The sequence below is a fragment of the Lampetra planeri genome, chromosome 64 (assembly GCF_965212315.1).
Source record: "Lampetra planeri chromosome 64, kcLamPlan1.2.h2, whole genome shotgun sequence".
Lineage (NCBI taxonomy): Eukaryota > Metazoa > Chordata > Hyperoartia > Petromyzontiformes > Petromyzontidae > Lampetra > Lampetra planeri.
The window spans coordinates 918095-931434 of NC_136170.1; the positions used below are offsets into that span (position 1 = coordinate 918095).

The window sequence follows — 13340 nt, forward strand, 5'->3', positions numbered from 1 at the left end:
GTCGTCATCATTATCATCATCATGCTGCTGTCAAACCCCAGCAGTGCTTTCAAATGCTGTGACGGCCCTCACTCACTCACACTGACGATGAGTGAAGACCACCAACGTTTCGATTTAAAGCTTTCGTGACTGCAGGGATTCATTTTCTTGGTTCTTTCGGTAAAGTCACGTATAAGGGAAATAATAAAAAAAAGAAAATATTTTTATAATATTTAAATATAGTATTATATTATGTTATTGTTTTGTTTTTATTACTTTATTATTTCCCTTCTACGTGACTTTACCGAAAGAACCAAGAAGGCCACCAACGTTGACAGCGTCTATGATCCAGCAGTATTCCACCGCCCCGGGGAAGTTGGTCGCGACAGACTCCTTTGTTTGAAGCGATTCGGTGGAGTTCGTGCCACGACCTACTCACGTCCGTTACGGACGTGCGCGTGTGTGTGTTAGACTTCTTTCGCACCGTACGTAGCCACCCAACTGTGCTAATCGGAGGTGCGGGGGTCGTGCTATTCCTTGGTACACAAACGGACGTGGGCCCACATCGAACTTGAATTCGGCCCTTGGCCTACACATCGCATTTGGGGCTTTGTCGATGAAGACTTTCCCCTCTCACCTACACCCCACCTCCTCCATGGCTGCTTCCCAGGATTTCGATGCCCCGCTGTTGTTGATGGGGGAGGGGAGGGGGGCCCAGGATGCTGGGATGTGAGCCCGGGTTGACTCCATGCCAGGGCTTGGCGGTAGGCTCGAAGTTGATTGCCTCAGAGGAGACAGCGGCCCAGGGGCACCGCCGAGGGAGAAGATAAATAACACGCGAGAGAGAGACACACAGAGACACAGAGAGACAGAGAGACACAGAGACACAGACACAGAGAGAGAGACACACACAGAGAGAGACACAGAGAGAGAGAGACAGAGACACAGAGAGACAGAGACACACAGAGAGAGACACACACACACACACACAGAGACACAGAGAGAGAGAGACACACACAGACAGAGAGACACAGAGATACAGAGAGAGAGACACACAGAGAGAGAGACACACAGAGACAGAGAGACACAGAGACAGAGAAAGATAGACTAAAATAGAGAGAGAGAGACACACACACAGACAGAGAGAGGCAGAAAGAGAAAGACTAAAAGAGAGAGAGACACACACAGAGAGATACAGAGACAGAGAGATACAGAGACAGAGAGATACAGAGACAGAGAGATACAGAGAAAAAGTTTACGAGGAGGAGGAGGAGGTGTGTGGGTGGGTGGTGCGTAAGAGGCTTCTGTCCCACGCGACCGTAAACTTTTACTGCCTTAAGATAACGGCGTGTGTGTGGACGGGGGGGTGTATAAAGGTGGCGAGTGACCGAGTCTGTCTCACCAAGCGTCGCTGGGTGCTCTCCAGGCGAAGGACATCACACAAGAGGCGAGGGTGACACGCAAGAGGGTTGCTTTTTGGCGGTGACTGCGGCAGTCCCTGCTGTGACCGTAACGGGTGGGTCCTGTCTTTGTACATTCACTCCGTCGTCGTCGTCATCGCCGTCCAGGTCATCATCATCTCCAGCAGCATCATCAACATCCTCATTCTCATCTCCACCATCATCATCATCATCTCCACCATCATCATCAACATCATCATTCTCATCATTCTCATCTCCACCACCATCATCAACATCCTCATCCTCATCTCCACCATCATCATCTCCACTACCATCATCAACATCCTCATTCTCATCTCCACCATCATCATCATCATCATCTCCACCATCATCATCAACATCATCATTCTCATCATTCTCATCTCCAGCACCATCATCAACATCCTCATCCTCATTCTCATCTCCAGCACCATCATCAACATCCTCATCCTCATCTCTACCATCATCATCCTCATTCTCATCTCCACCACCACCATCATCAACATCCTCATTCTCATCTCCAGCACCATCATCAACATCCTCATCCTCATCTCTACCATCATCATCCTCATTCTCATCTCCACCATCATCATCATCATCCTCATCTCCAGCACCATCATCATTCTCATCCTCATCTCCACCATCATCATCATCATCATCTCCACCATCAACATCTTCATCCTCATCTCCACCATCAACATCCTCATTCCCATCTCCACCATCATCATCCTCATCTCCAGCACCATCATCATCATCATCCTCATTCTCATCTCCACCACCATCATCATCAACATCATCCTCATTCTCATCTCCACCATCATCGTCAACATCATGATCATCTCCATCATCATCGTCGTCATCATCAACAACGTCATCATCCGGATCTTCAGCATCGAGTTTCAAGTGCCAAGTTTGTTTTGTGTAACGCACGCAGAGTGTGCTCGCTAACAGCACTTGGCCCAGCAGTCGGGTAAGGCTATACGGCGGACCTTTGTCTTTGTCCGCGTGTTGAACTTCCTTCGCACCGTACGTAGCCAACCGCGCTAATTGGAGGTGCTGAGTAAGGACACCAAACTAGAACACGACAACGACGAGCAGTTTTCACGACATGAGTTTGTCAATCTCGATGGTTTCAAAGTGCGTCGGTGCCAGTGGGCTTCCTCCTACGGGACGGGAAGAGCGTTCCAGACGGCCGCAGAAGCAGCGCCATCTGAAAGCGCGGCGCGATGCGAGAGGCCAAGTTGAGTCTCGTTCGCTCGAGCGAGCGATGAGGTTAATGAAGGAGCGAGTCACGGAGAAGGATGAGTTGGAGGAGGAGGAGGTGGTGGTGGTGGCGTTTGTTGTCTGGGACTTCCATTCGGATTTTTCAAGCATCATCAGCAGCAGCAGCATCAGCAGCAGCAGAATCATCATCAGCATCATCAGCAGCAGCAACATCAGCAGCATCATCAGCAGCAGCAACATCAGCATCTTCGGGGTTGACTTTGCACTGTTAAAGGTTTTAAGAAACGGGGTTCCGGGGGGGGCGGGGGCTTTGTGCGCTTGTGAGGTTGAGCGATAGAGATGCGCGCGTGTGTGTCTGTCTGTGATGTGTGTCTGTGTGTGATGTGTATGTCTGTGTGTGTGTCTGTGTGTGTGTCTGTGTGTGATGTTGTGGGTGCTCGCTAACAGCACTTGCCCCAACAGTCTATTAATAGGCTATACGGGGGAACTTTGTTTTTGTGTGTGTGTGCGGGGAGCGGTGGTGCAGCGGTCAGCGCGCTGCGCTACGAACCCGGTGACCCGAGTTCGATTCCCGCTCACGGCCAAAATCAGCGACGATTATCTGAACCGGTCCTGGGCCTCCCCTAGGCCCACTCAGCCTCAAATGAATACCTGGTGCGGTGTGTAGTAAACATGGCCACTGGGGTAGACAAAGGCGGCCGGGCGCGGTGCTGGTCACCCACCCCCTCGTGTGCCGTTCTGGCCTTCATCGGTGTTACTCGCCAACAGCACTTGCCCCAACAGCCTGTTGAGGCTGTACGGGGGCTCTTTGTCTTTGGGCGTTCCCCGTCTCTCTCCCTCCCGACTCGAACATTATGTAACTCCGTCCCGAGACAATGGGACAATGCGTGTGGCCTCAAGCCGGTCACGGAAGCGTCTGATGCCACGCGTGGCGTGAGCCACGGCCGTGTGAGCCTCTCCGTTTGTGATGCAACACGCCGGCGGTGCGGTGCGAGGGGGTTTATACTGGTAGGAACGAAGTGGACCAGACCACCAATAGATTATATCGTCCGTCCGTCCGTGTATCAACATCGCCCCCTACTGCAAACACTTGGCAGGACCCTACAAAAACCTTTTGACTCAGTGGGGCTTTCCTGGCTTAACAAGTGTAATAATACATTATGTTTATATTATTTGGTTATTCGTTCCTACCAGCCCACCCCGCAGGGTCCTGTTTTATTTGTGTTTGTTTTAATAACAAACAAAAAATTAACCCGTAAAAACAAAGTTTTTCTCTATAAATCCTTTATATGCGTGGCGGCTAAAGTGCTCTCGTCCTCTGGCTTGAGATGGCTGCCACCTATGGGTCAGATGATTGTCTGCCAGCATTAAGCAATTGGTAAAACATATTTATTTATTTTTCCCTAAACAGTGTAAAATTTGGGGGGGAAAATTCACGAAAATTAATTGTCACGCACAACGAGTCTGTGTGGAAAATGTCAGCTCGATTGGATCACGGGAAGTGGGTTAAAAAACGACCGAAAGATTTGCACGATCATAAGCAAGCATGCGAACTTAATATAAAGGATTAAAAAAAAAGGTTCCATCCTTCAAGCCGATCCCGCGGTGGGAGGCGGGATAGGAGCCTCAACTTTTCACGAGAGAGACGAGAGCAGAAACCAGTTGACGGCCGTGAAACTACTGGACACCCGTGTCAATTAAAAATAGCTTGACAGCCCATCAGATTCCTCCGGTGTGTAAGAAAAAATAAAATTCTGATTCTGAAAGACAAAGGCTGAGTTGGTTGGGGGCATTAGAGGCCGGCCCGCTGAGATCCTGGGGTTAGACCAGAGGTCGCAACCGGGTACCCGATACCCATACCCTACCCGATACCCGGCTACCCGTATGGGTAGCCGTTTGCGACCCTGGTGCAGCCGGGTACGGGTACAGGTAGGCCGTGAGTCACTGGTGAGTAACCGTTTGTCACTCATTTCGGGTAGGGTACGGGTACGGGTAGGATACGGCTACCTGTACCCGGCCGGGTACGGGTACCCATTTGCCACCCTTGTGCGGCCGGGTACGGGTAAGGAATCAAAACCCGTTTGCGACCTCTGGGTTAGACTTCAAACTCTGATCCTCCTCCTCCCTGTGTCCCTGCCTCTCCTCCTTAATCTAAGTTGTCTTGTGGTTGTTGGTTGTTTGACTTGAATCCCACTGGGATTTTTGCACACAGCGTTGGTGTACGGTGATTTTTTTCTGCAATATTTTTCTGTCTTTTCTTGGATTTTCTGTTTGCACTCAGTCACATATTCACTTTAAGATGTTTTTTGTTCATGTTTTTGTTTTTTGTTTGTTGCGGTTGCACCCGATTCAAGAGCCGAATGGCTCACAGGGCTATACCTAATAAATGAACTTGAACTTCCTCCTCCTCTGTCTCGCTGCCTCTGGCAGGTGAAGCGATGGGGAGACACGCCGCTGCTGTGGCCATGCTGCTGGTGCTGATCGTCAACCAGATTATCGCGTCGGGGGCCATTCCGATGGCTGAACGGTAACACGCGCTCACGAATATTCACAACCAGCCGCGGCTGAATTTCGATTTCGTGACTGCAGGGATTCATCTTCTTGGTTCTTTCGGTAAAGTCACGTAGAAGGGAAATAATAAAGTAATAAAAAGAAAACATAATAAGATACAATTCTCACGACGTTTCGGCCACAACGCAAGCAGCCGTCCTCAGGTGAAGAACAGATCTGTCGGAAAGACAGCGTCTGAATGGACACCACCAAGCTTGAACAGGGCTGTCTTTCCGACAGACCTGTTCTTCACCTGAGGACGGCTGCTTGTTTTGTGGCCGAAACGTCGTGAGAATTGTATTTTATTATGCAATATTTTTATTATTTTATTATTTCCCTTCTACGTGACTTTACCGAAAGAACCAAGAAGATGACAGCTGCTGCTGCTGTGCCGCTCATCTCTGTCAGTTTGTTATTTTATTTTCCGATTCCTATTTTGCTGATCGGTGTGCTGGGTGGGGAGCGGTGGTGTAGTGGTTAGCGCTACGCTGCGATGTGAACCTGGCCACCCGGGTTCGATTCCCGCTCACGGCCAACACCGGTGACGATTATTTGAACCGGTCCTGGGCCTCCCCTAGGTCGACTCAGCCTCAATTGAGTACCTGGTGAGGTGTGTAGTAAACATCGTCACTGGAGAGACAAAGGCGGCTGGGCGTGGTGTTGGCGGTGCCGGCCTTCATATGCGCTACTGGCTAACAGCACTTGCCCCACAGTCTGTTGACGGCTACACGGGGGATCTTTGTCTTCATTATTGTTGTGGTTGTTGTTGTTGTTCAGGCCGCAGAGACACGTGGACGGGATGTTTACGAGCGAGCTGAGTCGGATGCAGAGCGCTCGGCTCGTCCAGAAATACGCGATGGACATCCTGAGGATGAGACCCGAGTGAGACTCCCTGCCCTGGCTCCCTGCCCGCCACACGGCGCAGCGCGGCTCACTCGCGGCTCACACATACACAGCTCACGCACGGCTTACTCACTCACGGCTCACTCACTCCTCACTCACTCACGGCTCACTCACTCCTCACTCACTCACGGCTCACTCATACACAGCTCACTCACGGCTCACTCACAGCTTACTCATACACGGCTCACGGCCCGCTTACGACTCACTCACTGCTCACGGCTCACTCACGGCTTACTCATACACGGCTCAAACAGACACAGCTGGCTCACTCACTCACGGCTCACGACTCACGGCTCACGACTCACGACTCACGACGCACGGCTCACGACTCACGGCTCACTCACGTCTCACGACTCCCGGCTCACGACTCACGACGCACGGCTCACGACTCACGGCTCACGACTCACGGCTCACTCACGTCTCACGACTCCCGGCTCACCATGAACACGAATGCATAGTGAAAGACAGACGATCGCTTGTGATGTATCACGGTGCCCGCTGACAACACTTGCCCCGGCAGCCTGCGTGGGCTACCCAGGGGATCTTTGCCTTTGTGTGTGCCCGTGCCCGCGCGCGCGTGCGTGTTTGGTGCGGGGTGTCGTGAACATCGCCACTGGAGAGACAAAGGCGGTCGGGCGCAATGCTGGTCACCCATCATCTCTTGCGCCGTGCCGGCTTTCATAGCCGCTGCTGCTGCTGCTCCTCGCAAACAGCACTTGGCCCAATAAGTCCGTCAAGGCTACACGGGGCATCTTTGTCTTTGTGGCTGCACGCAGGAGAGAGATGGAGGAGGATGATGATGAGGATGAGGAGGAGGCCCTGGGCCTCACGGCAGGAGGAGGAGACCCCGAGCTGCCATACCCAGCCCTGGGAGAGCTGGGCAAGCAGGGCACGGCAGGGTGAGTGGAGCTGAGTGGGTGTGGTGGGTGGATGTGGGTGGGTTTGGTGGGTGTGGTGGGTGGGTGTGGTGGGTGTGGTAGGTGGGTGTGGTGGGTGAGTGTGGGTGGGTGGGTGAGTGTGGGTGGGTGGGTGGGTGTGTGTGGGTGGGTGGGTGAGTGGGTGTGTGTGGGTGGGTGGGTGTGGTGGGTGGGTGAATGTGGTGGGTGGGTGAATGTGGTGGGTGGGCGTGTGGGTGGTGTGTATAGGTGGGTGGATGTGTATGGGTGTGTATGGGTGGGTGTGTGGTGGGTGGGTGTGTATGGGTGGGTGGATTTGGATGGGTAGATGTGGATGGGTCGGTGGGTGGATGTGGATGGGTGAGTGGGTGTGGGTGTGTGTGTGGGTGGGTGGATGTGGGTGGGTGAGTGTGTGGGTGGGTGGGTGAGTGGGGGTGTGTGAGTGAGTGGGTGTGGGTGTGTGGGTGTGGATGTGGGTGGGTGTGCGCTATGGACCCGGCACTACTGCGCCACATTCTATTGCTATTTTGCCAGGTAACGACCCACGGAGCTCGACTGCGGCTCTTTTTCAGCAGCGACCTGGCGATCGCAAATGACAGCTCAGCGACGTGGCTCATTGTCACCGCGTGGACATTTATAGCAGTCGCCAAATACCCTCAAGGAGTGGTTCTTCTTCACCTTTATGGGGGTGCGAGATGAGTGGCCAGATTTTGTTAGAAGGTAAATCATCAAAAACACAAATTAAGCACGGGGCAACGTAAGTAACAACTTACTTTGTTTCAACAAACAAAGTAAGTCATTGACATCGTACATTGTTTAACGATGGTAAACAAAGGGGGTGAAAGTCTGCAATAAAAGGTCAGAACCACCGCTCTAAACTCACGATTCTAAATGTGGGTGGGGGGGGGGACCAAGCCAATTCCAAATATACAGCGGGGTCGATATCGAACCCACGACCTCCTGTGTACCAGGCGAGGTAGTTAACATCTCCCAGCCACCGTGATGATGATGATGAGAGAGAAACACGCAAATTCCAAACATACAGCAGCAGGTGTCAGGGTCGGGATCGAACCCTCGACCTCCTGTAGATCAGGCGAGGTAGTTAACATCTCCCAGGCACCGTGATGATGATGAGAGAGAGACGCAAATTCCAAACATACAGCAGCAGGCGTCGTCGGGGTCGGGATCGAACCCTCGACCTCCTGTGTATCAGGCGAGGTAGTCAACATCTCCGCCACCCCTCTCGGCGTGTAAACGGCGTTCCGTGCGTTTCTCCCCCAGGGAATTTGGAGACGAGGAGGAGGAAGTCATCGACAGCTTCCGACACGCGAGGCCCTCGCAGGCCAAGCACCACGCGGCAGAAACCATCCTCGGGGCGGACGAGCTGCCCCAACCACCCCCGCCACGCGGGGCCACGTGGTAGCCCCCAGACGTTTCAATTCACACCCCACCACCACCACCACCACACCACCCGTGCCACTCACAACATTCTTCGGCGATAGTCCAGCATCCTGCGCAACGGTGGTGCCGCGTGCAAACAAGCGTGCGCAGCGCATGGAGAAGGACCTTTTCCCGAAACGTCGCCTATTTTTCACGCAGCCAAATGTCATCACACAGCGCCACCACGTTGTACCCGTAGCACCCGTTCTGCTGCTCCGTTGTGGGATTTTGGACTCCCCAACCCAGCGCTGGCAGGCTGCGAGAGATAATTGGCCATACTTCACCACGCCGGTCAGTGCGGGTTTCATTGAACCCGGTCGAGTGCACGTCCGGGGTCAATAGTCAGTAGCTACCCACGGCGGCCGCTTGCCGTGAACGACTTTCCCGCACCTGCGGTTGGCTACGTGCGGTGCGAAAGAAGTTCAACATACACAGGGTACATAGACTCACACAGAGACCCACAGACTCACACAAAGACTCATAGACTCACACAGAGACCCATAGACTCACATAGAGACCCACAGACTCACGCAGAGACCCACAGACTGACACAGAGACCCATAGACTCGCACAGAGACCCATAGACTCGCACAGAGACCCATAGACTCGCACAGAGACCCATAGACTCACACAGATACCCATAGACTCACACAGAGACCCATAGACTCGCACAGAGACCCATAGACTCACACAGAGACCCACAGACTCGCACAGAGACCCATAAACTCGCAGAGACCCACAGACTCACACAGAGACCCACAGACTCGCAGAGACCCATAGACTCACACAGAGATCCACAGACTCACACAGAGACCCACAGACTCACACAGAGACCCATAGACTCACACAGAGAGCCATAGACTCACACAGAGACCCATAGACTCACACAGAGACCCATAGACTCACAGAGACCCACAGACTCACACAGAGACCCACATACTCACACAGAGACCCACAGACTCACACAGAGACTCATAGACTTACACAGATACCCACAGACTCACACAGAGACCCATAGTTTGTTGTTCTTTCACCGCACATCCGATTAGCACGGTTGGTTACGTACGGTGCGAAAGAAGTTCAACATAAATACATGATACATGCGAAAGTGCCTCCGGGAACTATTAGTTGAAATTCCACAGTGCTCTGGCAAGGCCCAGTCTATCCTCAGTTGATGTGACATGGCAACTGCAGGAGGGATGATGATGATGATAATGATGCTGATATGGTGATGGTGATGATGTGATCGAGTGGGATTTGAACTGAAACTCAATGACTTGACCCCGAAATGCTTCATGAAGGTCGTCTCAAGGTCAGGTTTTCTCGCGTAAAAATACAAATTGGGCGACAATAGACACACCTTCTAGCCTAGTGGTAGTTCCTTATGCCTCATATATAAATCCTGATCCGATAGACTCGTGTTTCCGGAAAGCACGGACAAGCACGAGGCTTTGCGTGTTGGAATTGGGCAGGAATCGCGGTGCGAGCATGCCAACGTTTTAAGTTCACTATTTATTATTTATTGTGAGTGCTACAATAAAGAGAAAATTCCGCAACCTTTGAACTCCGCCGTGATTCGCTGTCCCCGCACCTCCGATGGTTAGTCGCCCCCGCGGGGTGGTTCACGTACGGGTTTGCGAAAGGAGTTCAACAACCGTACACGCCACCACCACCACCTCCTCCAACTCCTCCGTGACTCGTTCCTTCACTCACCTCATCGCTCGCTCGAGCGAACGAGACTCAACCTGGCCTCTCGCATCGCGCGGCGCTTTCAGATGGCGCTGCTTCTGCGGCCGTCTGGAACACTCTTCCCGTCCCGTAGGAGGAAGCCCACTGGTACCGACGCACTTTTAAACCAAATGTGGACCGTACTTGATCACGTGTGCGTAGCATAGAGCGTTGCTCCCTCGCACCCGTGGGATTTCCTCCAACATGTAAACACTCATTAATCTGCCGACGACACCGTCACATGTCGAGGAAGGTAAAGCTTGGGGAGAATTTGACGCCGGCTTACCACGTGGCTGTTGTCTTCCTCGACCTCAAAAGGTGACGACTCAATGTTGGGTCACGCAGAGACCCACCATCCGTTGTCCTTCCCCCGCGGTTGGCCACGAAACGGGGCTGCTTAGCCCCAACCGGGTCTCATCCTCAGGATGTCCATCGCGTATTTCTGGACGAGCCGAGCGCTCTGCATCAGCTCGCTCGTAAACATCCCGTCCACGTGTCTCTGCGGCCCGAACAACGACCACAACATTAACAAAGATCCCCCGTGCAGCCTCAACCGACTGTTGGGGCAAGTGCTGTTAGCGAGCAGCAGTGCCTGTGAAGGCTGCCGGCACTGTGGCACACGAGGACGTTCACAGCCCATTGGGGGGGGGGGGTTGCGGGGGGCCGGTCAACCCCCACCGTGCCCCCCACCTCCCACGATGACTTTAAACTAAACTGGAAGTTACAAAATGGGACATTTTTGCCGGTATCAAATGTCCCATTTGTGGAGCTACTCACCCCGAGCTACAAATGCCCTGAGAGTGGCATTGTCCTGGTACCGTTCGTCTATTGGCGTCGTTCTCTGGCCTGACACTGCTGGCGAGACGAGGCCAAACAGTAGACGATGCCGCATCTGTTATCACGGCATGGCTGTGTGCATGGTCACCGCAAGTAGCCTGTGGTGGTTAACGCTGTGACTTCATTCCTTGCCAAAAGTTTCTGTTTGGTGTTTGGATATCTTAACGCCACTCCTGCTGTTTGATTGGCTGAATGGGTAAAAAACGCCGATTCTTGTTTTTTTTCACAAACCAAAAGTATTACATCCCCCAAAGCGCGGGGCCCGGGGCAGCCTCCCCGGATTCGCCGTGACGTCCACACGAGTCCGTCACCTCTCTCTGTGCAGCGTTGGCATCACAATTATTTAATGACTAGTGAAGGAAAACATTGACCGGAGCACGCAAACAGCACACACGTGGTATGCAAATGCATTTAATTGATTAAACAACAAAAATATATATACATTTGCAATTGGTAAACATTTATATATGTAAAAAAAATTTATTGTTAAAAACGAGACACGTCACACAATTGTGTGTGTATAAAAATGCGATTATAATTCTTTTTTATAAAATACCCTGACGTTAGCACCCATTACACACACAAGTTTGTGTGCATGTTCAATTGTGGGGCGCGGGAGTGGTTGTCAACGCCACGCTCCTCACCCGGCAACCCGGGTTCAACTCCCGCTCATCACCAGTGGCGGATATTCGAACCGGTCCTGAGTCTCCCCGAGGTCGAATCAGCCTTAAATGAGCACCTGGGTGCGGTGTGTAAACATCAGCGCTTTGGGGAGACAAGGCGGCCGGGCGTGGTGGTGCTGGCCACCCAGCCCCTCGTGTGTCGTGCCGGCCTTCATAGGTGCTCGCTAACAGCTCTTGCCCCAAGAGTTTGTTCAGGCTACACGGGGGATCTTTGTCTTTGGATATAGGTTCAATTACATGCAGAGGTATGATGCGAACGCAACAATGAAACATTTTGTCGTCGTAAAAATACATAGACCTGTCTAAAATAGCGACTGGCAAAAGTGAAAGCACAAACGGACGGGCTATTTAGCACGAGTGAGCGTGGATGAGAGTTTGTGTGGCTTGTGGGACAGAGGGTGCAGTTTGGCGCTTGGTTCGAGGCGTTCAGAGCACATTCCCTGACAACGGTGAACAAGACGGGCGCGCGAGTTCGACTCTGGCCCAGGACGGCGGCCAGAGCTCGCGTCGAGAGTCACGGCGAAGGGTGGAACGCACCAGTGAGGGTCGGGGTCAGCGCCGGCAAGGGGATTGGGTCCAGGGTGGCTCCGTTTTGTTTGTTACCACGGCCGGTCGGTGAGCGGAGCGCGCGGCGCATCCAAGCCGCGAGCACGGCGCCGGCGTCGGCGTCGGCTTCGTGGTTCTCCCGGCACGAGGGCGATCGCGACGGGATGCGCCGCTTGGCGTCTCGCGAGCCCGGCGGCACGCGGCAGGTTTCGCAGTCGAGGGCCCCGTGGCGATAACCCCAACTCCTCGAGATATTTGTAGGCGGACGGGACGGACGGATGGAATGGGATGGGACGGATGGGACAGATGGACAGACGGGATGGATGAAATGGGATGGGACAGATGGACGGACGCGACGGGATGGATGGAACGGACGGACGGACAGGACGTGACGAGACGGGCGTAGAGCGAACGCTCCACCGTATCACGCGGTGTCTGCGGCGGCGGCAGCGACGGGCCCCGCGTCGTCGCCGTAGACCACCGAGGGGCAAGCGTCGGGCCGCACGCAGGCGCCCAGGTGCTCGACGAGTCCGGCGGGGCACTGGCAGCCCGGCACGCACGGCTGCAGGCACGCGGCCTCCACCACGCCGAGCGGCACGTCGCGGTTGTAGCAGGTGCGCGGGCAGCGCGGGCCGCACTCGTCAAACACGTAGCCACGCTCCGTCGGGCAGGACACGGCTGGCGAGCGCACGGGGGGAGACGGGACACACGCACGGGGAGAGACGGGACACGCACGGGGTGAGACGGGACACACGGGGGGGGGCAGACAGGATAGACACACACTACGTCACGTGGTGAAAGAGGGGGCGGGGGTTAGTAGCTGGTGTTGGAGGACGAGGAGTAGGGAGGGGGGAGGAGGAGGGAGGGAAGGGTAAGTGGGGGAGGGGGGAAGAAGAGGGTGGGGGGAAGAGGGAGGGAGGAGGAGGAAGGAGGAGGGGAGGGAGGAGGAGGAGGACGGAGGGAAGGGGGATGAGGAGGGAGGGGGAGAGGAGGGAGGGGGAGGGAGGGGGAGGGAAGGAGGGGGGGAGAAGGTGGGAGGAGGGGGGAGGGTGAGGAAGGGAGGAGGAGGGAGGAGGGAGGGGGGAGTAGGAGGGGGATGGAGGGAGGGGGAGAGG

The 13340-nt window shown here is 54.0% G+C and overlaps 2 protein-coding genes across 2 annotated transcripts in view; one reads left to right on the forward strand and one right to left on the reverse strand.

Moving 5' to 3' along the window:
- The first annotated feature begins 1385 nt into the window (after positions 1 to 1385).
- On the forward strand, positions 1386 to 9987 carry LOC144737075 (uncharacterized). Its single transcript, XM_078619734.1, has 5 exons — positions 1386 to 1495; positions 5073 to 5169; positions 5970 to 6074; positions 6872 to 6994; positions 8273 to 9987. The coding sequence occupies exons 2-5, from the start codon at positions 5081 to 5083 to the stop codon at positions 8412 to 8414; spliced, it is 459 nt and encodes a 152-aa protein (XP_078475860.1). The 5' UTR covers positions 1386 to 1495; positions 5073 to 5080; the 3' UTR covers positions 8415 to 9987.
- Positions 9988 to 11391: 1404 nt separating this feature from the next.
- The window catches only part of LOC144737021 (kielin/chordin-like protein), a 110258-nt gene continuing 108309 nt past the window's right edge, over positions 11392 to 13340 (reverse strand). Inside the window, 1 exon segment of the mRNA XM_078619671.1 lies at positions 11392 to 12903. Within this exon segment, the coding sequence (XP_078475797.1) occupies positions 12650 to 12903 (254 nt within the window). The 3' untranslated portion in view covers positions 11392 to 12649.